The sequence below is a fragment of the Microcaecilia unicolor genome, chromosome 11 (genome assembly GCF_901765095.1).
Source record: "Microcaecilia unicolor chromosome 11, aMicUni1.1, whole genome shotgun sequence".
Lineage (NCBI taxonomy): Eukaryota > Metazoa > Chordata > Amphibia > Gymnophiona > Siphonopidae > Microcaecilia > Microcaecilia unicolor.
The window spans coordinates 148,062,071-148,086,641 of NC_044041.1; the positions used below are offsets into that span (position 1 = coordinate 148,062,071).

A 24,571-nucleotide genomic window follows, 5' to 3' on the forward strand; every position below is an offset into this window, starting at 1 on the left:
CCTTGGAACTGGAAGGGAGGGAGAAGGGAGGGAGGGGGAACCACCCTGGAACAGGGAGGGAGGGAGAGAGGCGGGGAGGCCACCACCCTGGCACACACTCTCATTCTCACACACACACTCTCGCTCTCTCTCACACACACACTCGCACCCAGTCTCACTCTCTCTATCACACACACACACACATTCATTCTCTCTCTATCACACACTCACTCTCACATACACTCTGTAAAACATACACACTCCAAGGAAAACCTTGCTAGCACCCGTTTCATTTGTGTCAGAAACGGGCCTTTTTTCCTAGTAAGTACATAAGTATTGCCACACTGGGACAAACCAAAGGTCCATCAAGCCCAGTATCCTGTTTCCAACAGTGGCCAATCCAGGTCACAAATAACTGACAAGATCCCAGATAAGCTCAATTCATTTTATGATGCTTATCCCAGAAATAAGCAGTGGATTTCTGCCAAGTCAATTTAATAATGGTCTATGGACTTTTCCTTTAGGAAGCTGTCCAGACTCTTTTTAAACTCCGCTAACTGCCTTTACCACATTCTCTGGCAACAAATTCCAGAGTTTAATTACACGTTGAGTTAAGAAATTTTTCCCCGATTCATATTAAATTTACTACTTTGCAGCTTCATCACATGCCCTCTAGTCCTAGTATTTTTGGAAAAAGTAAACAAACGATTCACGTCTACCTGTTCCACTCCACTCATTATTTTATAGACCTCTATCATTTCTCCCCTCAGCCGTCTTCTCCAAGCTGAAGAGCCCTAGATGCTTCAGCCTTTCCTCATAAGGAAGTCGTCCCATCCCCTTTATCATTTTCATCGCCCATCTCTGTACCTTTTCTAATTCCACTATATCTTTTTTGAGATGCGGCGACCAGAGTTGAACACAATATTCGAGGTGCGGTCGCACCATGGACCGATACAAAGCCAGTATAACATCCTCACTTTTGTTTTCCATTCCTTTCCTAATAATACCAGATATTCTATTTGCTTTCTTAGCCGCCGCAGCACACTGAGCAGAGCATTTCAACGTATCATCAACGACGACGTTGAGATCCCTTTCTTGGTCGGTGACTCCTAACGTGGAACCTTGCATTACGTAGCTTTATTTCGGGTTCCTCTTTCCCCCATGCATCACTTTGTACTTACTCGCATTAAACATCACTTGCCATTAAGACGCCTAGTCTCCCAGTCTCATAAGGTCCTCTTATAATTTTTCACAATCCTCTTGCGATTTAACAACTTTGAATAACTTTGTGTCATCAGCAAATTTAATTACCTCACTAGTTACTCCCATCTCTAGGTCATTTATAAATATGTTAAAAAGCAGCAGTCCCAGCACAGACCCCTGGGGAACCCCACTATCTACCCTTCTCCATTGAGAATACTGACCATTTAACCCTACTCTCTGTTTTCTATCCTTTAGCCAGTTCTTAATCTACAGTAGGACACCACCTCCTTTCCCATGACTCTCCAATTTCCTCTGGAGTCTTTCATGAGGTATTTTGTTAAACGCCTTTTGAAAATCCAGATACACAATATCAACCGACTCACCTTTATCCACATGTTTGTTCACCCCTTCAAAGAAATGTAATAGATTGGTGAGGCAAGATTTCCCTTCACTAAATCCATGTTGACTTTGTCTCATTAGTCCATGCTTTTGAATATGCTCTGTAATTTTATTCTTTACCAGTAAAAAAGGCCTGTTTCTGAAGGCAAGGAAACAGGCCCTAGGCAGACAATTTCTCCCCCCCATCTCCCCCCCCCCCCCGCGCTACGGCCCCCTCGACCCCCCCCCCCCCCCCCCCGCCGCCGTTGTGGACTACCTGTGCTGACGGGGAACCCAAACCCCCGACAGCCGAAGTGCTGTTGTGCCCTTCGCGTTGCTTCCTCAATCATCTTCTCTGCAAGTTTCTCTGCGTGTGTCTGACGTCAGACGCACACAGAGAAACTTGCAGAGAAGATGACTGAGGAAGCAACGCGAAGGGCACAACAGCACTTCAGCTGTCAGGGGTTTGGGTCCCCCATCAGCACAGGTAGTCCACAACGGCGGCGGGGGGGGGGGGGGGGGGGGGAGCGGTTTTCAGCAGGGCGGGGGGGGGGGGTTGACAGGTTCGCGGAAGGGGGGGGTTGAGGGGGCCGTAGCGTGGGGGGTGACAGATGATTCCGAGGCAGGGGGAGGAGTAGGGAAACTCCCCTTGCCTTGGAATCAGCTGTCATGACGTCAGTGCGTGTCTGCCTAGCAGGCCACCTCCAGGGAGCAACGGTCCCAAGCACAGAACGTTGGAGGTGAGAATTATTATATAGGATAACAGTCTCTACCATTTTGCCCGCCACCGACGTCAGGCTCACCATCCAATAATTTCCCAGATCCCCTCTGGAATCTTTTTTAAAATAGCGACGTTACATGGTCTACCCTCCAATCTTCTGGTACCATGCTCGATTTTAAAGATAAATTTCATATTACTAACAATAGTTCCGCCAGTTCATTTTTCAATTCTATCAGTACTCTGAGATGAATACCATCAGGTCCTAGAGATTTGCTACTCTTCAATTTGTCAAATTGCCTCATTACATCCTCTTGGTTTATAGAGATTTCATTCGGTTTCTCCGACTTGTCTGCTTCGATTACCATTTCTGGCTCCGGTTTCCTTGCCTTCAGAAATCTCTCTCAAATCTTCCTCAGTGAAGACAGAAGCAAAGAATTCATGTAATCTCTCCACTATGGCTTTGTCTTCCCTGATTGCCCCTTTTACCCCTCGGTCGTCTAGCAGTCCAACCAATTCTTTTGCGGGTTCTTGCTTTTTATATAACTAAAAAAATTTTTACTGTGTGTTTTTGCCTCCAATGCAATCTTTAGCTTCCTTATCAGCGCTTTGCATTTGACTTGACATCCTTATGCTGTGTCTTATTATTTTCAGTCGGTTCCTTCTTCCATTTTCTGAAGGATTTTCTTTTAGCTCTAATAGCTTCCTTCACCTCACTTTTTAATCATGCCGGCTTTCGTTTGGTCTTCCTCCCTCCTTTTTTAATACACGGAATATATTTGGCCTGGGCTTCCAGGACGGTATTTTTAAACAGCATCCATGCCTGATGTAAATTTTTGACCCTCGCAGCCGCTCTTCTGGTTTTTTTTCACCGTTCTAATCATTTTATCATAGTCTCCTTTTTGAAAGTTAAAATCTAACGTATTGGATTTCCTAATTATCCTTACTCCAAAGCTATTATCAAATCTGATAATATAATCAATGTTACCAAGCGACCCCATCACCATTACCTCCCGCACCAGATCATGTGTTCCACTAAGGACTAGGTCTAGAATATTTCCTTCTCTTGTCGGTCCTGTACCAGCTGCTTCATAAAGCAATCCTTGATTTTGTCAAGAAAGTTTTACCTTTCTAGCATGCCCCGATGTTACACTTACCCAGTCAGTATCGAGGTAATTGAAATCACCCATTATTATTGTGTTGCCCAGTTTGTTTGTGTCCCTAATTTCCTTTAAAATTTCTGCATCCATCTGTTCGTCCTGGCCAGGCGGATGGTAGTACACTCCTATCACTATCCTTTTCCACTTTACACGTGGAATTTCATTCCGTAGTGATTCCAAGAAGTGTTTTGTTTCCTGCAGAAGTTTCAGTCTATTTGATTGAAGGCTCTCATTAATATACAATGCTACCCCTCCACCAATTTGATCCACTCTATCAATACAATATAATTTGTACCCTGGTATGACAGTGTCCCACTGGTTATCCTCCTTCCACCAGGTCTCAGAGATGCCTATTATATCTAGTTTTTCATTTAGTGCAAAATATTCTAACTCTCCCATCTTATTTCTTAGTATTCTGGCATTCACATATAGACATTTTAAACTGTTCCTATTTACATCATGTTCAGTATTTGACAGTATTAATTTGCAATCTTTTGTCTGATTTTTATTTTTATTTAAGGACACCTGGGGGCTCATTTTCAAAGTATTTAGACTTACAAAGTTCCATAGTAACCTATGGAACTTTGTAAGTCTAAATGCTTTGAAAATACGCCTCCTGATCTACTACGGTCTCTTTTGGAACCTCACTATCAGGATACCCTATCTTCCTTGTTTTGGTGATAACTTTAAAAGATACCTTATTCTGAAACATGCGCTTTTGAGCGACTGTCAGCCTTCCCCTAGTGTCTAGTTTAAAAGCTGCTCTATCTCCTTTTTAAATGCCAATGCCAGCAGCCTGGTCCCACCCTGGTTAAGATGGAGTCCATCCTTTCGGAATAGGCTCCCCCTTCCCCAGAATGTTGCCCAGTTCCCATCAAATCTAAAAACCTCCTCCCTGCACCATTGTCTCATCCACGCATTGAGACTCCCAATCTCTGCCTGTCTCTTGGGCCCTGTGCGTGAAATGGGTAGCACTTCAGAAAATGCTAACCTAGAGGTTCTAGATTTGAGCTTTCTAATTAAGAGCCTAAATTTGGCTTCCAGAACCTCTCTCCCACATTTTCCTATGTGATTGGTACCCATATGTACCAAGACAGCCGGCTCCTCCCCAGCACTATCTAAAATCCTATCTAGGTGACGCATGAGGTCCACCACCTTCGCACCAGGCAGGCAAGTCACCAGGCGATCCTCATGTCCACCAGCCACCCAGCTATCTACATGCCTAATAACTGAATCACCCACTACGATAGCTGTCCTAACCCTTCCCACCTAGGCAGTAGCTCATGGAGACACATCCTGGTGTGCTGGTCCTGTCTACAGGATTACTTCCAGTCTCACCAGGCTGATGCTCTTCTTTTAGGAGGTCTGCCTCCTCTGAGGCAGCACAGGGGCTGCCAGATTGGAGGTGGGACTTCTCTACAACGTCCCTGTAGACCTCCTCTATGTACCTCTCTGTCTCACTCAGCTCCACCAAGTCTGCTACTCTAGCCTCAAGAGATTGGACTCATTCTCTGAGAGCTAGGAGCTCTTTGCATGAAGCACACACATATGACATCTCACCAGTGGGAGATAATCATACATGTGACACTCAGTGCAAAAGACTGGATGGCACTCCACTCGCTGCTGGACTTATATCTGCATCTTAATATTATAGAGTTGTTTAATTAAAACTTCATAAGGCACTAGGGATATCAGATGAATATTATGATTTTATTTATTATTTATTACATTTGTACCCCACATTATCCCACCTATTTGCAGGCTCAATGTGGCTTACAGAGTGTTATTATGACATATTCATAATAGATATAGTCGGTGGTAGGACGAAGATATTTAAAGAAAGAAAAGAGGGTGTTAAGTAGGGTGATGTGGGAGGTGTAGTTGGTTGTGTGGGTGGGTTGTGTAGTGATTTGTGTCTTTAGAGATTCTTTTTATAGGCTCTGTTGAAGAGGTGTGTCTTCAAGGATTTGCGAAAGTTGCTTAGATTATCCATGGTTTTTAAGGTTGGGGGTAGCACATTCCATAGCTATGTGCTTCTATACGAGAAGGTGGTGGCGTATGCTTGCTTGTATTTAAGCCCTTTACAACTGGGGAAGTTCAAGTTGAGGAATTTGCGGGCTGATCTCTTGGCGTTTCTGGGCGGTAGGTCCACTAGGTTGGACATGTAGAGAGGGGCATCTGCGTGAATGATCTTGTGCACGATCGTGCATATGTTGAATTCGATGCGTACTTTGAGTGGTAGCCAGTGAAGGTTCTCTCTTAAGGGTGTCGCACTTTCGTATTTTAATTTGTAATTTATTTAGGGTTTGCTTCTTAGAAGCTAATTAAATGTATTTCAGACTCTCATGAAAATTGAAAATTCTCCTTTTGTTGTTTTAACCATGGAGTTATGGGGTAACTGAGACCTCATCAACCCAAGTTCACAGTGGATCCGATAATGGGAATAAGTCTTCTTAGGGATCACGAGGCCAGACAGAGGAAATGACCAGTTTCGTTAGGGATCACGGGGCCAGACAGAGGGAACGACCAGTTTCGCATAAGGACTTCCCTGAGTACCTTATGCAAAGGAGCCATTACTGCCTCCTTAGGTGGAGAGACGTAGTCCAGGAGCTCGAGCATCTCACCCTGGGCTCATCTTCCACTTCTTAAGGGAATGGAATGACTGAGGCCATTTCCCGTACAAATGAGGAAAAGGAGAGGCTCTCTGGAGGAGAAAGTCTCCTTTCAGGTGGAGGGGAAGGTTCAGAGGGAATCCCAAAGAACTCATCGGAGAAGTACCTGGGATCATCCTGACTCCCACTAGCATTCCTCCTCAGTATTAGATAGCACTTCCCTTTCCTATCGACATCTGTGGAGGAAGCTTCACCACAGTCCATGCAGTCATCGACCCCTCGACATCACCATCAAAGACGTCCAACTTTGGAGTCAAGGCAGGCTCAGTCTCGGAGATCCCTATCGATGGTGATGTCGAGGGGTCGATGCCCGCATGGACTGCGGTGAAGCTTCCTCCACAGATGTCGATGGGGAGTCAACCTGGGTGGCAGCTAACACCGGAGCCGCAAGCAGAACAGAGGTCTGGGACCTCACCGAAAGTGAAGGGCCGGATGCAGCTGCAGCAGACGGCAAGCGCAAGTATGCCCGATGCCTTAGCAGACTGGTAAGCAGTCCTTCCAGATGCTCTGGAAGGCCCAGATGCACTCGTCGAGAGCCACCATTGGAGACGGCTGCAGGACCGGTGGTGCAGTCGGTGGCAGAATTGGTTGAGGCTCGGGAGCAAGAACCGGACTGCTGGAAGGCCGACACATCGGCACCTCCTGTATGGAGAGGGAGCGGTCCTACCGGCATCGACGCTTTTCAGGTGCCGAATTCTTCGACGCCCCGGAGCTCCCAGCACCGTGTGTCGAGAGGGAATGTTGACGGTGCTTCTTAGACTTCGCTTGATGCACTTCACGAACGAGGACGTCGAATCCTCACGTTGACTCAGGGTCAGGTCCGACGATGGACAGTCCTGGGCCTCAAGACAGGTGGAGACCCACTTGATGCCTCACTGCTCCCAGACTGCCGTGGCCTCTCAGCAGCCATGCTTACCTCTACTCCCAACGTCGATGCGTCCTTCGATGTCGACTCTGCCGACCTCGGTGCTGATGCTGAAGGACCGGACCCAGCCCCAAAAAGCTTCTCTCTCTGGGCTTCTCGAGCAAGTTTTGTCCTCTTCTTCAAACAAAGTACAACGTTTGAAGCCGCTGGGAGTCTTCGATGACATGGAAGGGAAAACCACAGCGGCGAAATGAAACGGCTTGATTGTGCCAAGAAAAATAGAACAAAAAAAGGGAGAAACCTGACCACGCAGCCCCAAAAAAGGGCCGCTGCGAAAAACAAAGGAAACTTCAAACTGGGGAAAAACTGAACTAAGAAATTTTAAAGGAATGATTTTTTTTTTTTCAAACTTAATGAAAACAAAGTGAAATCAAAAAACCGAAGAAGAAAAAAACACTTCAGAACTGTGAAGGCTGTTTCCTGGGCACTAAAAGGAGCCACAGAAAAATACTGTCGCTCCACGGGCGGGAAGTCAGTCCGCGCACGTGCGGTGCGCCGCAGCACATGCACCACAATGCTCTGGCAAAAGTTTTTTCTTTTTGCTATTGCAAATGCCGGTTCCCAGGCCAACGCAGACATTAACCCAGTTGTGAGAACAACTCAGCCTGCTTGTCCTCGGCAAACAGTAAATACAATCACCGATCCCTCCTAGTAAATAAAACCCATTATCTTTTTAAGCCTCAACCAGGAAAAACCACTGGCACTGACAAATAGTGTAGGCTCTCACTCCTGCTATTGGCTTTGCAGCAGCATTTTGAATCATTTACAGCAGTGGGCAACTTTGGTCCTCGAAGGCCACAACCAGTCTGGTTTTCAGAATTTCCCCAATGAATATGCATGAGATCTATTTGCATGCACTGCTTTCATTGTTGCCCACCCCTGATTTACAGCCTACACAAACTCTTGGACTTATCTGGATAGAAAGAACTGCAGTCAATTCTGCTATGCATTAAGTCCTGAGCCATGGTTTGCAAGCTATAGCATATAAGTAAGGCCATCATTTCTTAACCTGTTTTGCATAAGAAAAAAAAAGTTTCAACAAGCAATGAGATCTGGATAAACATGCAAAAAAGGAGCATCATCACTCAGGATGCTACACAGCACTGATTTCACAACTTCATCTGCAAATTCTGGATTTTTTGAAACAACTGTGTATGTACAAGAAGAACCAATTAAGGAGCCAAGTTTTACATGTAAAATTTTTGGCTTTGTGAGGTGATTTTTAAAAGCCAGAGGGAGACTCAATTGCCCACTCACTCCTTAAAACATCAGGTCCCAATGGATAGTTAGCTTACATTTGTGTATGATTCAGAGGAGGTGTAATGCCAACCGGTAAATGCCCCCCACCCGCAGAAAGCTGCAGTGCTGGTTACACCCACGGAGAAAGCCTGTTAAAAATTTCCAGCACACCACTGGTTATCAGGTACCAATGCTGAGTATCAACCAGCAACCAGATAACTTCCGGCACCTGGGCAAGACCCAGATACTTAGTGCCAGTGCCCAGATTGGCCCTGGAATTGAATAGTTCGGTGAAATTCAACCCATGGCAGTCAGCATCTTAAAAATTGCTCTTTTCCACAGGATAAAAAGGCACCAAAGTATACATAAGTACATAAGTAATGCCACACTGGGAAAAGACCAAGGGTCCATCGAGCCCAGCATCTTGTCCACGACAGTGGCCAATCCAGGCCAAGGGCACCTGGCAAGCTTCCCAAACGTACAAACATTCTATACATGTTAATCCTGGAATTGTGGATTTTTCCAAAGTCCATTTAGTAGCGGTTTATGGACTTGTCCTTTAGGAAACCATCCAACCCCTTTTTAAACTCTGCTAACCGCCTTCACCACGTTCTCCGGCAACGAATTCCAGAGTTTAATTATACGTTGAGTGAAGAAAAACTTTCTCCGATTTGTTTTAAATTTACTACACTGTAGTTTCATCGCATGCCCCCTAGTCCTAGTATTTTTGGAAAGCATGAACAGACGCTTCACATCCACCTGTTCCACTCCACTCATTATTTTATATACCTCTATCATGTCTCCCCCTCAGTCTCCTCTTCTCCAAGCTGAATAGCCCTAGCCTCCTTAATCTTTCTTCATAAGGAAGTCATCCCATCCCCGCTATCATTTTAGTCGCCCTTCGCTGCACCTTTTCCAATTCTAATATATCTTTCTTGAGATGCGGCGACCAGAATTGAACACAATACTCAAGGTGCAGTCGCACCATGGAGCAATACAACTGCATTATAACATCCTCACACCTGTTTTCCATACCTTTCCTAATAATACCCAACATTCTATTCGCTTTCCTAGTCGCAGCAGCACACTGAGCAGAAGGTTTCAGCGTATTATCGACGACAACACCCAGATCCCTTTCTTGGTCCGTAACTCCTAACGTGGAACCTTTTATGACGTAGCTATAATTCGGGTTCTTTTTTCCCACATGCATCACCTTGCACTTGCTCACATTAAACGTCATCTGTCATTTAGCCGCCCAGTCTCCCAGTCTCGTAAGGTCCTCTTGTAATTGTTCACAATCCTGCCGCGATTTAATAACTTTGTGTCATCAGCAAATTTAATTACCTCGCTAGTTACTCCCATCTCTAAATCATTTATAAATATATTAAAAAGCAGCGGTCCTAGCACAGACCCCTGAGGAACCCCACTAACTACCCTTCTCCATTGTGAATACTGCCCATTTAACCCCACTCTCTGTTTCCTATCCTTCAACCAGTTTTTAATCCACAATAGGACATTTCCTCCTATCCCATGACCCTCCAATTTCCTCTGTAGCTTTTCATGAGGTACCTTGTCAAACGCCTTTTGAAAATCCAGATACACAATATCAACCGGTTCCCCTTTGTCCACATGTTTGTTCACTCCTTCAAAGAATTGAAGTAAATTGGTCAGGCAAGATTTCCCCACACAAAAGCCGTGCTGACTTGGTCTCAGTAATCCATGTCCTCGGATGTGCTCTATAATTTTGTTTTTAATAATAGCCTCTACCATTTTCCCCGGCACTGACATCAGACTCACCGGTCTATAATTTCCCGGATCTCCCCTGGAGCCTTTTTTATTATTAATTTATTTATTTATAATTTTCACAAAATTACAAACATATCCAGTTTGCAAATTAAAACAGAGAAATATTTCAGGAAAAAATAAATGCTAAATCTAGCATATATTAAACAAAGCAATCTTTTCACTCTTCCTTAGACCACCAAAGGGTGGGGGGAGGATTCTAAACAAATTTAAGGAGCAATATGATCCAAAGAAAAAGAAAAATGCTTCAAATTGGCATAGTCCTGTTTGTTCATTCATCTTTGATTGCTGAATCAATTTTCTTATTCAGGTAGATGGAATTTTAGCGTCCAGAAAAGACTTTAATTGAGGTGGTTCAAAAAAGACGTATTTAATGCCAGACATTCGAATTATACATTTACAAGGATATACCAAAGTAAAAATTGCTCCAAGTGTTCTCACTTCATCTCTTAGTGCAAGAAATTGTTTTCGCCTTTGCTGTGTTGTTTTCGTAACATCGGGATAAACCCAAATTTTTTGTCCGTAGAACAGTGTTGCAGAATATTTAAAGTAAAGTTTCATTATTAAATTCAAGTCCTGTTCAAACACCATAGATACAATAAGAGTCCGTCTAGATGTTATTTCTATCTTCGATTCCTCAAGTAATGCAGTTAAGTTTTGCATATCTACAACAGGAGATTCAGGTATCTCTCCCAATTTTTGAAGGCTAGGTAAATAGTACACCTTATTACAAGGAGGGCATTCTGCTGGAGTTAACTTCAAAATCTCTTGAAAATATTTCTTAAGAAAATCTCGAGGCGTCAAAGCAGAAGACATTGGAAAATTTAACATTCTAAGAGTGAGACGTCGGTTGTAGTTTTCTATCTGCTCTATTTTACGAGCAGTAAAAATTTTGTCTTTAACAAGAGCTTCTACCGTTTTAACTTTAGTGGTCTCTTCTTTAATAGCTGAAATTTGAATTGAGGATTCTCTTTTTATTTCATCATATGATTCTGACATTAGATTCAACTTACTTGTTAGTGAAGAAACTTCTTTAGTGGATTTAGCCACCTCAATAGTTATGAAGTGCCATCCATATAGCTGCCATAGTCACCTCCTGGGGCATTTCCTGCTCCAGAGTATTCTCCACCGGTGCATCAGGGGAGAAACCGCCAGAAAGAGACAGGTCAGAAACCGTCGGTATCTGCTTGTACTCTTGACTCCACTCTGGCTCCAGCGGGACAAGGAGGCGGTTTCAGCAACGGAGGCGAAAGCGTGGTCTCTAAATCCCTGATCGATGCAGCTCCTTCTGCGCCGATCTCAGCGGGTATCGCCAATCCGGATTCAAATGGTAAGCTTCTCACAAAACGATCAAGTGTTTGCTGTATAGGGGATGACGTTAGTGCCACTGGCGGTATCACTTTTGTAATCCCCTTTCTTTTAGTATGAGGCATTTCAAAATCCGGGGAAAAACTTCGATTTAGCAGCAAACAGTTTGAGAGCGTCTGTGAGCACAGCTAGGACGCCATCTTGCTCCTCCCCCTTCTTCACCATCCTTTTACTGCTGACCTGGAGCCTTTTTTAAAAATCGGCATTACATTGGCCACCCTCCAATCTTCCGGTACCACGCTCGATTTTAAGGATAAGTTGCATATCACTAGCAGTAGCTCCGCAAGCTCATTTTTCAGTTCTATCAGTACTCTAGGATGAATACCATCCGGTCCAGGAGATTTGCTACTCTTCAGTTTGCTGAACTGCCCCATTACGTCCTCCAGGTTTACCGTGAAGTCAGTAAGTTTCTCCGACTCGTCCGCTTGAAATACCATTTCCGACACCGGTATCCCACCCAAATCTTCCTCGGTGAAGACCGAAACAAAGAATTCATTCAGTCTCTCCGCTACGTCTTTGTCTTCCTTGATTGCCCCTTTTACCCCTCGGTCATCCAGCGGCCCAACCGATTCTTTTGCCGGTTTCCTGCTTTTAATATACCGAAAAAACGTTTTACTATGTTTTTTTGCCTCTAATGCTATCTTTTTTTCATAATCCCTCTTGGCCTTCTTTATCTGCGCCTTGCATTTGCTTTGACACTCCTTATGCTGTTTCTTGTTATTTTCAGACGGTTCCTTCTTCCATTTTCTGAAGGCGTTTCTTTTAGCCCTAATAGCTTCCTTCACCTCACTTTTCAACCACGCTGGCTGTCTTTTGGACTTCCGTCTTTCTTTTCTAATTCGCGGAATATGTATGGCCTGGGCCTCCAGGATGGTATTTTTGAACAGCGTCCACGCCTGTTGTACAGTTTTTACTCTCTCAGTTGCCCCCCTAAGTTTTATTTTTACCGTTCTTCTCATTTTATCATAGTCTCCTTTTTTAAAGTTAAACGCTAACGTATTTGACTTTCTGTGTACAGTTACTTTAAGGTCGATATCAAAACTGATCATATTATGATCACTGTTATCAAGCGGCCCCAGTACCATAACGTTCCTCACCAGATCATGCGCTCCACTAAGGACCAAGTCTAGAATTTTTCCTTCTCTCGTCTGCTCCTGCACCAGCTGCTCTATAAAGCTGTCCTTGATTTCAGCAAGGAATTGTACCTCTCTAGCATGTCCCGATGTTACATTTACCCAGTCTATATTTGGATAATTGAAGTCACGCATTATTATCACATTGCCCATTTTGTTCGCGTCTCTGATTTCCTTTATCATTTCTGCGTCTACTTGCTCATCCTGGCGAGGCGGACGGTAGTACACTCCTATCACCGTCCTTTTCCCTTTTATACATTGAATTTCAACCCACAATGATTCAAAGGTGTGATTTGTGTCCTGTTGAATTTGTACTCTATCTGAGTCAAGGCTCTCGTTAATATACAATGCTACCCCCTCCACCAGTCCGGTCCACCCTATCACTATGATATACTTTGTACCCCGGTATGACAGTGTCCCACTGGTTATCCTCCTTCCACCAGGTCTCAGTAATGCCTGTTATATCCAATTTTTCATTTAGTGCAATATATTCCAACTCTCCCATCTTATTTCTTAGACTCCTAGCATTTGCATATAGACATTTCAGAGTATGTTTGTTGTTCCTATTTGCATGATGCTTAGTACCTGACACTATTGATTTGCCATCTTTTGTCTAATCTTTAGTTGTATTTAAGGGCACCTGGCCTACCACGGTCTATTGTGCAACCTCACTATCCAGAAACCCTATCTTCCCTGTTTGTGAGGTATCTTTGCAAGATACCTTTTCCCGAACCATGCGCTTTTGAGCGACTGTCGGCCTTCCCCCCATTTCTAGTTTAAAAGCTGCTCTATCTCCTTTTTAAATGCTGACGCCAGCAGCCTGGTCCCACCCTGGTTAAGGTGGAGCCCATCCTTTCGGAATAGGCTCCCCCTTCCCCAGAAGGTTGCCCAGTTCCTAACAAATCTAAAACCCTCCTCCCTGCACCATCGTCTCATCCACGCATTGAGACTCCGGAGCTCTGCCTGTCTCTTGGGCCCTGCGCGTGGAACAGGTAGCATTTCAGAAAATGCTACCCTAGAAGATCTGGATTTCATCTTTCTACCTAAGAGCCTAAATTTGGCTTCCAGAACCTCTCTCCCACATTTTCCTATGTCATTGGTACCCACATGTACCAAGACAGCGGACTCCTTCCCAGCACTATCTACAATCCTATCTAGGTGACGCGTGAGAAAGAAGGAAGTGACGTTGTCCCTGGTCTGTATGTTTAAAGCATACAGATACTGCCCTCAGAACCCCCTTCAGTTCATGTCTCAGCAGTTTCTTAGAGATTAGTAGTAGGATGGGCCACACTCCAAGCCACAGCAGCTATCCTCTTTCTTTGCTTTCCGCAACCAACTAGTAAGCCAGCTTCTGGATATAAGAGGAGAAGAGAACGAGGAGTATGAGATACAGTACTATCCCAGTGTCCATTTAACCTTGTACTGGCATGACAATTATTGATTCTGGATAGAGTATCATAGCCTCTTTTTCCTGGTTTCTGCATAGTAACTGTTATAAGTACAGGCCATAATCTCTGTTGCCTTCTATATAGGATACACAACTGTAAAAGCCATTCATCAAGGTGGTTATCATTCTTACAACATAAAGAAAAATCAGGTCTCACTTATGCTTGACAATGAACAAATTACATGTGCCCTACATACCATGCAGTGTTTCATAAGCCTGGATGACCTCTGACATAAACATGGGTCTCTGCCGTGCAATGGTCGCCAAGGATCCCAGTGCTGCTGTAAGGTTGATGCTAGAGATGGCGGGGTGAACCATGAACTTCAGTAGCTGTTCCAGAGCAGCTTTGCCATACTCACATAGGATGTCTATAAGACAGCATAAAGCACATGATTTATGCAATTGAAATCAGATATGACAATTTAATATAAACTGTAAAAAGAGTGCCATTGGGCCAGAGGAGTGCCTCCTAACACCATACTGGGGGACACTGTTAATTCTGGTTCAGAAGGAAGAATGCCCCCTAACCAGGACCAGACTAACACTATATTGGGCCCTAAGCAAATATAAATGTGAAGAAACAGTGTGATTTAAGCCTCTAAAATGTATTAGACATTTCCCTGTTTTAATCATGCCTGGCATGCATTTCTCCTATTTGGCCAGCAGATGGTGCATGTTTATGCTTAAAGCTGTTTTGGGAAACTGAGCCTTCTTTTTCTTTAACACAAGCGGGAAGCAACAGCAGTATACATTTAAAACTTGTTGACTGGGCTCTGATTGGACTGGAGTTTGAAATTACCCAGTAGTGCTGATTGATACTTCAGTCTTAGCCTGAAAGAAAAAAGACAGATCTCTTTGCTAAGGCTCTATGAACAATTATATGTCCTGACTTTCCCAGGTACTGTTTAGTCAGTATGCAAATGTTTAGTTAGTGTTAAATTGATTCATATTTCAGTTACCTATTATTGCTTGACATTTTTGTCCACTGTTCAAAGTTCTGAGAATAAACACAATTGTTTGCCCATTCTGCCTGTCTGGACTGATAAAAGAATCGTGGTGGTTTGTGTGTTGGGTCCATGAGAGCTTTCTGGGAACTGTTGGACCACTAGGAGTGTGGCCTCAGTAACCTAGAAATCACTGGGGATAATTTGAGCATGGGGGTTGGAGGGTGCTAGTGTAGAGCACAAGCAGTAGGTCAGGCGAACCTGAGCTAGGCTGGGTAATAGACCCTCTGAGTGGCCGCAGGCTAGGCGTTTCGTGACAATACATTTGCCCTGGATCTACAACATTGCCTCTCTTTTCCCCCAAAATCACTGTTTCTAAACAGATTTGGGAGAAATTGCCAAGGCTGCTTTGGGTGGTGCAGGCTGCATGTACACATAGAAACTGATCAAGCATATGCTCACAGGTCTTGATTCCTGCACAGATCCCTGAATGACCACTATACAGTCTACTGATGCACACTAATTTAGTTTTGCAGTCACTCAAAATATGCTCTCATATTAAGGACTATCTCTTGTAGTTTTCCTAGGTTTATTTGTTTCATTTGTATCCCACATTTTCCCACCTATTTGCAGGCTCAATGTGGCTTACATGGTACCGTAACAGCGTTCGCCAGTTGCGGTGTGAACAAATACAGGTGTTATTGATGGTAGGAAGGATTGTGTTTGGTAGGTTGCTTTCAAGAGAGAGCATAGGTGTGAGGGGGCACTGTCAGGGAGCACAGGAAGGCAGTGACAGAAGGTGTGAATTCAGAAGGACTGGAATCACAAAAGAGGAGAAAAGAGAAATAGAATAGGTTGGCTTCCCTCAATTAAAACCACTGCTTACTAACCCAATCCAGATTTGGCAGATAAGCAGATCCCTTCTTGACTCTGGGCTCTAGGTATATGCCTAATTTGCTTGTACAGTAATCCTGCCCTACCCTTAGTACCATTCTGTGACATTGCTAAGAGGAAAGAACATCCCTTAAAACATACCAATGTATTGGGTCAATACTGGCTCAAGAGGAAGAGGATTCCCACCACTGTAGGCCACTAAATCAGTACTGGTTCAGAGGGAAGTGTGTCCCTTATACCAGAATACTAACTCATAGGAGATAGTGGTACACTATAGATTTTGATTTGATATACCACCTTTCTACAGTACAACCAAGAGGTTTACATTTATTGGCGTGGAGGAGCAGCCTAGTGGTTAGTGCAGTAAACTTTGATCCTGGGGAACTGAGCTCGACTCCCACTGCAGCTCCTTGTGACTCTGGGCAAGTCACTTAACCCTCCACTGCCCCTGGTATAAAATAAGTACCTGAATATATGTAAACCGCTTTGAATGTAGTTGCAAAAATCTCAGAAAGGTGGTATATCAAGTCCCAGTCCCATTATATGTATTTTTTTTTCTGTCCCTAGTGGACTTACAATCTAAATGCCCCCTAGATCAGTACCTACCATATTTGATGTAGGGGTGATCTTTGGGGACACGGTCCAGGCTTATGTCATTCTCTTGACGCTTTGGTACGTCAGAGTCAGGCATGCGGGGGGATAGTGTAATAATCAGGCTCTCCATGAATTTGATGGCATGAGTACGGATACCATCATTGTCCGAATCCAGCAGTTGGTTGATGTCATTTACCATGTCCGACACCATCTCCCAACAAGAATCCTGCTTGTCACTGATGACCCTGGACCTCACCATCCACTGCCAAACACAACCACAAGCTCCCATGTAAATACAGCAAAATAACACACAATGAATTCATTTGCACAGTTTCAGATTAGCAGTAAGGGTTGTTTTAACAAAGCTTGACAACATCAAAACTCAAACACTCTGCACCAAGGACTACATTCTATATATGGTGCCTGAAAAATCCGTGTGGAAAAAAAAAATACGCCTAGACGTATTCTCTAATTTAGGTGTACTTTATAGAATAGGTCAAAATTTCTGTACAGCACCCATCCACGTGACTAAATTTAGTCACGAGCAGTTACGCCAAGTAAAACTTGGTATAAAACCAGACGCCTAAATTAGGCATGGACCGGGTGTATTCTATAACATTACACATAGCTTTGAGAAACACCCACGACCTGCCATGTCACACCCATGGCCACGCCCCCTTCTCAACTATGCACTTAATTTACATGCATCATTTGACAGTTCTGTGCAAAAATTCTAATTAATGCCAATTAGTATCAATAATTGCTTAAGTGGCAATTATCAGTGCTGACTGCCCTGTTAATTAAGTTTTGCACACAAATCCAAAATACCACCGGATTTGTGCGTGCAACATCATAAGTTGCGCTATACATAATCCAGGGGCAAACATCTGTAGAGTCAGACTATTTCTTTAAAGTCCTATTATCATAACCCAGTATCAGATAACTCGAAATCCAAATGAATATTCAAGGACCAGTAGGTATTTAGATATAGAGATAAACTACCAGTGGTTAGTCAAATTCTGCTGGCAATATTAAACTAGCAAGGTTTGTGGAAATGATCAAAGCACAACTACATGTGCAACTAACTCCACCCCGGAAACATTTATAAAATATGCAGTCAGAAGTATGTATGTTGTTGATATCAATGTGTAATTCCCCCCCCCCCCCCCCGAGTGAACAATAATCAAAACAGCCCATTTACACAACTAAACCAGTATTTTACCCAAAGAAACATCTAACTATTCCCCATAAAAGATTTCAGTAGGTTAACAAAAATATTTATGTTTAGCATAAAACTTATATAAGGAGAATAATGAAAACTATCCACACCAGTGCTATCCACCCCAGTGCAAACTCTGGAGGGGTACTTTTACTTACAGCAATTTTGCTTCAATTACTGCCCCTAGAAACACTATGCACAGAGACTGTGCATGCTCTCTGTACATAATTTTTCTAAATCATATGGTTATCAATAGAAATCAAACAAAATAAAACATGGAAAAGAAAATAAGATGATACCTTTTTTATTGGACATAACTTAATACATTTCTTGATTAGCTTTCGAAGGTTGCCCTTCTTCGTCAGATCGGAAATAAGCAAATGTGCTAGCTGACAGTGTATATAAGTGAAAACCTTCAAGCAATTACTATGACAGTCTGACAGGGTGGGAGGATGGGGGTGGGTAGGAGGTATGCATGGGGACATCAAAGCATATCATTGATATTCTAACAGGATGGGTGTGGATAGGTGAGGGGTGGGGTGATCAACAGAGACATACAGCTTTATGGTTTATAATGGGCTAGGAACCCCAGATCCTTGTTAAGTCCTTTCTGTTGGGTGTTAAAATATTCAATCATTCTGACTTCAAAGGTCTTACGTTCTTATTTTTTTTTTAATTATTAATTTTCTCAATTCAACAAGTTTTTACACTTGAAAAGCAACACAGATAAGAAAAACATTCAAATAAGAATATATTATTTCAAAGTAATTGTTACTCTTCTTTAGACCTCAAATTACAAAAGGGGGAGGGGTGTATCTAAAAGAGAAAGAAGACATTCTCAACAAAACAAAGAAGAAAAATCTTAAGGAAATTTGCTTAACACGCTATCCTATTCAAATACATATTTGTCTATCTATTTGGGAATTGACGATTGACCAATTGTTTTCGCATTTACAAATGTCTTCAATTGTTCCGGTTGATAGAATACATACTTGAGATCAGCATATTTAATAACACATTTGCAGGGATAGTTTAAATAGACAGAAGCACCCATTTTTATTACTTCAGATCTCATTGAAATAAACAGTTTCCTTCTTTCCTGTGTTTGTTTAGTAATATCTGGAAAAATCCAGACTTTCTTCCCCCGGAACAAAGATTGTGTTTTTTTACGTTGCACTGCTTCCAAGTCTTGTTGAAATATGAATGATGCAATCAATGTAGTTCTTTCAGAGTCTTCATTCAAGGTCGTTTCCAGTATCTCAGATATATTTAACTCTCCTTCTTCCTGTTGTTTCCGTGGGATATCTTGTTGGGCAGTTTCTGATGGTTTCTTCGTTTGTATGTAATATATTTTATTTAATGGGGGCATAGTTTCCGGGGTAAAGTTCAAAATTTCTTGTAGGTATATATTTTTTTTTTTTTATTATTTTATTTATGAGTTTTAACAAGTTTATTACAAGAACACTTGTAAATGAAAAAATGGAGGAAAATATACATAACTTTCATAGGAAAATCAAAATATAAGGAAATTACTTAATCTCATCCATTTCAAGTCCACAATGTAGAGGAAAAAACAAGGTACAATTCCAGGAAAAATTGTTTCATTAATACAAGATCAAGAAAAAAGGAAGAGAACCTAACATGCCTGTTATAATCCTTTTACGGAGTAGATGTAGACAGAGCCTGCAGTTGCTGACTAGAACTAGCTGCAAACTTAGAATCAAGAAATTTATTCAACTGAGATGCATCATAAAAAATATATTTGACTGAGCTAACTTTAATCACGCATTTACATGGAAAATTTAACCAGAATAGTCCTACTAACTGTAGAACCCTTGGACGGAGTTTCAGGAACGTTTGACGTCTCCTTTGTGTTACTCTAGCAATATCCGGAAATACTCTAATTTTGTTATTCATAAAGAGATCATCTCTATGACGGAAAAATTGTTTAAGAACCCAATCACGGTCGGGTTCTAACACAAAGGAGACAATCAGTGTTGCAGGAATCGTTGTCATTTCTTCTTTTTGAAGTTCTTGCGTTAAATTCAGCATATCAAATGAAGCTTCAGGTTGTTCTTGTTGGTCCACTACACCCTTTTGTTTCTCAATTTTATATGGAGGCAAGTAATAAATTTTAGAAATCGGAGGGTATGCCTGTTCAGGAATCTTTAGTATTTCTGATAAATATTTTTTAAACATTATAAGTGGAGCCATTTGAATAGTTTTTGGAAAATTAATCAACCTAAGAGTTTTAGCTCTTAGTTGATTTTCCAAATTTTCAGTCTTTTGATGTAGAATAATATTCTCTTTTATCAAATTTGATTGTATTTGTTGAGAGGTTTTTAAAGCTTCATTACATGAAATTAAAGTTTTTTCAGTGTTACTCATTCTAGTTTCTAGAGCTTCAATTTTTTCCAAGGGCAACTGAGTTACTTGTAGCACCTGAGATATCTTCTGTGTGAAAGAGTTCTCAAGTCCTACCAAGGCTTCCCAAATCGAGTCAAGAGTAATATTCCCAGGTTTAGTAGGCAAAAATGACTTACTGGGTATAGTGAGCTCAGTCAAAACTTTCTTCATTGTCTGCTCCTGAGTCCCAGTCAGCAATTCGCTGGGTCTTATTCCTCCGACTTCCACAACCGGTAGTTCCTGGTCTGCTGCAGTTCCCTCAGCTGAATACACTTCCAGGTCAAGGACGCTGAGTGCTTCCTGCCCCTGCTGCAGACCCCTTGCCGGCATCATCGGAGGGCTCCGCTGTTCGGGGCTGAAAGTGATGTCGGCCTCAAGCTGGAGGGGCAAAGAACCTCCCATTGCTCCCTCCTGCTGCGAGGAATCCTGCCCCGATAATCCCACAGGCTGTGCGAAACGGTCCATCGGTCCCGAAACCACGGCAGCTGTGGAGGGAACCACCCGCTGCCTGCCCCTCCGTTTCGGCATCACAAAGCAAAGGTAAAGAAAATAGATTGAGGGGAAACGGGTAACGAGCCGTTAGGCTAGCGTTCCCTTCCGGACGCCATCTTGTTTTTGCCCCGAGAAAGACCCTTGTAGGTATATTTTAAAGGCATCATATGGTGTTATCCCCATTTCCCTTGGAAAATTCAAGAATCGTAAATTCAACCTGCGATTATAATTTTCTAGCTGCTCTAATCTGCGAGGAATAGAGAGATTGTCTTTTATAACCGTGGTTGAAATCTCTTGTACTTTAGAAACGTCCTGTTTAATAGCGTTTAGCTGTTCTGATGTTTCCTGTTTTGTTGTATTAAGTGCAAAAGTTAAATTTTCAACAGTACTTACAAGATTTTTTATTTCAGTGGATGAGCTGGCAATCGTCTTTTCCACTCTCTGGAGAGCTTCCCAAATGCTCTCCAGGGTAGCTGGCGCTGGTTTAGGTCTCACTGCCTGAGATTCCTCAGAGTCTAGGCCTCCTGTAGTGTTCGCCTCTCCTGTTCCTCGTACCGGGGTCAAACTCTCAACCACTTCCGGGTTGAGCTGCTCCCGCCAGAGAAGGCGATCTACAGGGAGCGGCGGCGGATAGATCTCCGGAAGGGAGAGTGATACTTCAAGCCCCAAGTTGCTAGGGGTGTCTTCTCCCATAGCGGCAGCAGGGCCCCTCACGGTAGGTTGAATAGGCGGCCTTACGGTGTAGCGGTCGAGAGTCTGCTGAAGTGGGGACGATGTCCTGGCAGTCGAGGCTACTGCCTTGACGGTCCCCTTCCGTTTAGTATGGGGCATTATGAAGAGAAGAAAAGTAAGTCAGCGTGCTCCAAGAACGCTTCACCGGCAGCTCTCAGCGTGTCGCCATCTTGACACACCCACACAGGCACTCTGAAGGTCTTACGTTCTTGTATGGTTTTAAAGTTACCTTTCAGGATTCTCACTGTGAAGTCACTGGTACAGTGTCCTGGTCCTGTAAAATGCTGACCAACAGGTGTGGTAACCCTACTGGCACCAGCATTGTTCATGTGATATCTATGTAAATTGAAGCTTGTCTTAAGCATCTGGCCTGTTTCTCCAATATAGCATCCTTCGTTACATTTTTTACACTGAATGATATATACCACATTGGAAGATGAGCAAGTGAAAGATCCCTTTATGTTGAATATCTTTCCTTTGTGGATGACTTTGGGGTCCTGTGATAAAAAAGGTATCATCTTATTTTCTTTTCCATGTTTTATTTTGTTTGATTTCTATTGATAACCTTAAGAGTGGACTAACACGGCTACCACACTCCTCTAAATCATACAAAACTATGCAACTTCTTTGTCAGCCTGTTCTCTCTTCCTGTCCCTGGGGAAAGTATGTGCATTGTTAAACAATGTGTATGCTTTTACCTGTAAATAAAGGTAAAGCAATAAAAAACACCACAATTTCTGTGGGTTAAATTATTTATTTGTAACATTTATACCCCGCACTTTCCCACTCATTAGCAGGTTCAATGTGGCTTACATAGTAAATCATGTTAACAAAGTGATATAAAATGGATGCAGCTATAGCGAATGCTACATACCTGTAGAAGGTATTCTCTGAGGACAGCAGGCTGATTGTTCTCACTGATGGGTGACGTCCACGGCAGCCCCTCCAATCGGAAACTTCACTAGCAAAGGCCTTTGCTAGTCCTCGCGCGCCCATGCGCACCGAGCATGCGCGGCCGTCTTCCCGCCCGAACCGGCTCGTGTTCGTCAGTCCCGTATGTAGCAAGACAAAGACAAGGGAAGACACAACTCCAAAGGGGAGGCGGGCGGGTTTGTGAGAACAATCAGCCTGCTGTCCTCGGAGAATACCTTCTACAGGTATGTAGCATTCGCTTTCTCCGAGGACAAGCAGGCTGCTTGTTCTCACTGATGGGGTATCCCTAGCCCCCAGGCTCACTCAAAACAACAACCATGGTCAATTGGGCCTCGCAACGGCGAGGACATAACTGAGATTGACCTAAAAAATTTACCAACTAACTGAGAGTGCAGCCTGGAACAGAACAAACAGGGCCCTCGGGGGGTGGAGTTGGATCCTAAAGCCCAAACAGGTTCTGAAGAACTGACTGCCCGAACCGACTGTCGCGTCGGGTATCCTGCTGCAGGCAGTAATGAGATGTGAATGTGTGGACAGATGACCACGTCGCAGCTTTGCAAATTTCTTCAATAGAGGCTGACTTCAAGTGGGCTACCGACGCTGCCATGGCTCTAACATTATGAGCCGTGACATGACCCTCAAGAGCCAGCCCAGCCTGGGCGTAAGTGAAGGAAATGCAATCTGCTAGCCAATTGGATATGGTGCGTTTCCCCACAGCCACTCCCCTCCTATTGGGATCAAAAGAAACAAACAATTGGGCGGACTGTCTGTTGGGCTGCGTCCGCTCCAAGTAGAAGGCCAATGCTCTCTTGCAGTCCAATGTGTGCAGCTGACGTTCAGCAGGGCAGGAATGAGGACGGGGAAAAAATGTTGGCAAGACAATTGACTGGTTCAGATGGAACTCCGACACAACCTTCGTCAAGAACTTAGGGTGAGTGCGGAGGACTACTCTGTTATGATGAAATTTGGTGTAAGGGGCCTGGGCTACCAGGGCCTGAAGCTCACTGACTCTACGAGCTGAAGTAACTGCCACCAAGAAAATGACCTTCCAGGTCAAGTACTTCAGATGGCAGGAATTCAGTGGCTCAAAAGGAGGTTTCATCAGCTGGGTGAGAACGACATTGAGATCCCATGACACTGTAGGAGGCTTGACAGGGGGCTTTGACAAAAGCAAACCTCTCATGAAGCGAACAACTAAAGGCTGTCCTGAGATCGGCTTACCTTTCACACGGTAATGGTATGCACTGATTGCACTAAGGTGAACCCTCACAGAGTTGGTCTTGAGACCAGACTCAGACAAGTGCAGAAGGTATTCAAGCAGGGTCTGTGTAGGACAAGAGCGAGGATCTAGGGCCTTGCTGTCACACCAGACGGCAAACCTCCTCCACAGAAAGAAGTAACTCCTCTTGGTGGAATCTTTCCTGGAAGCAAGCAAGATACGGGAGACACCCTCTGACAGACCCAAAGAGGCAAAGTCTACGCTCTCAACATCCAGGCCGTGAGAGCCAGGGACCGGAGGTTGGGATGCAGAAGCGCCCCTTCGTCCTGCATGATGAGGGTTGGAAAACACTCCAATCTCCACGGTTCTTCGGAGGACAACTCCAGAAGAAGAGGGAACCAGATCTGACGCGGCCAAAAAGGAGCAATCAGAATCATGGTGCCTCGGTCTTGCTTGAGTTTCAACAAAGTCTTCCCCACCAGAGGTATGGGAGGATAAGCATACAGCAGACCCTCCCCCCAGTCCAGGAGGAAGGCATCCGATGCCAGTCTGCAGTGGGCCTGAAGCCTGGAACAGAACTGAGGGACTTTGTGGTTGGCTCGAGATGCGAAGAGATCTACCAAGGGGGTGCCCCACACCTGGAAGATCTGTCGCACTACACGGGAATTGAGCGACCACTCGTGAGGTTGCATAATCCTGCTCAACCTGTCGGCCAGACTGTTGTTTACGCCTGCCAGATATGTGGCTTGGAGCACCATGCCGTGACGGCGAGCCCAGAGCCACATGCTGACGGCTTCCTGACACAGGGGGCGAGATCCGGTGCCCCCCTGCTTGTTGACGTAGTACATGGCAACCTGGTTGTCTGTCTGAATTTGGATAATTTGGTGGGACAGCCGATCTCTGAAAGCCTTCAGAGCGTTCCACATCGCTCGTAACTCCAGAAGATTGATCTGCAGATCGCGTTCCTGGAGGGACCAGCTTCCTTGGGTGTGAAGCCCCTCGACATGAGCTCCCCACCCCAGGAGAGACGCATCCGTGGTCAGCACTTTTTGTGGCTGAGGAATTTGGAAGGGACGTCCCAGAGTCGGATTGGTCCAAATCGTCCACCAATAC

General features: G+C 43.9%; 1 protein-coding gene across 4 annotated transcripts in view; it reads right to left on the minus strand.

Moving 5' to 3' along the window:
• SYMPK (symplekin) overlaps positions 1-24,571 on the minus strand; it is a 767,776-nt gene that overhangs the window by 556,928 nt on the left and 186,277 nt on the right. For all 4 annotated transcript variants that reach the window (XM_030217309.1, XM_030217308.1, XM_030217307.1 and 1 more), the window contains exons 7-8: positions 16,470-16,719; positions 14,223-14,393 (exon numbers count right to left, since the gene is read on the minus strand). In XM_030217309.1, the coding sequence (XP_030073169.1) occupies positions 14,223-14,393; positions 16,470-16,719 (421 nt within the window). The remainder of the gene's footprint in view (positions 1-14,222; positions 14,394-16,469; positions 16,720-24,571) is intronic.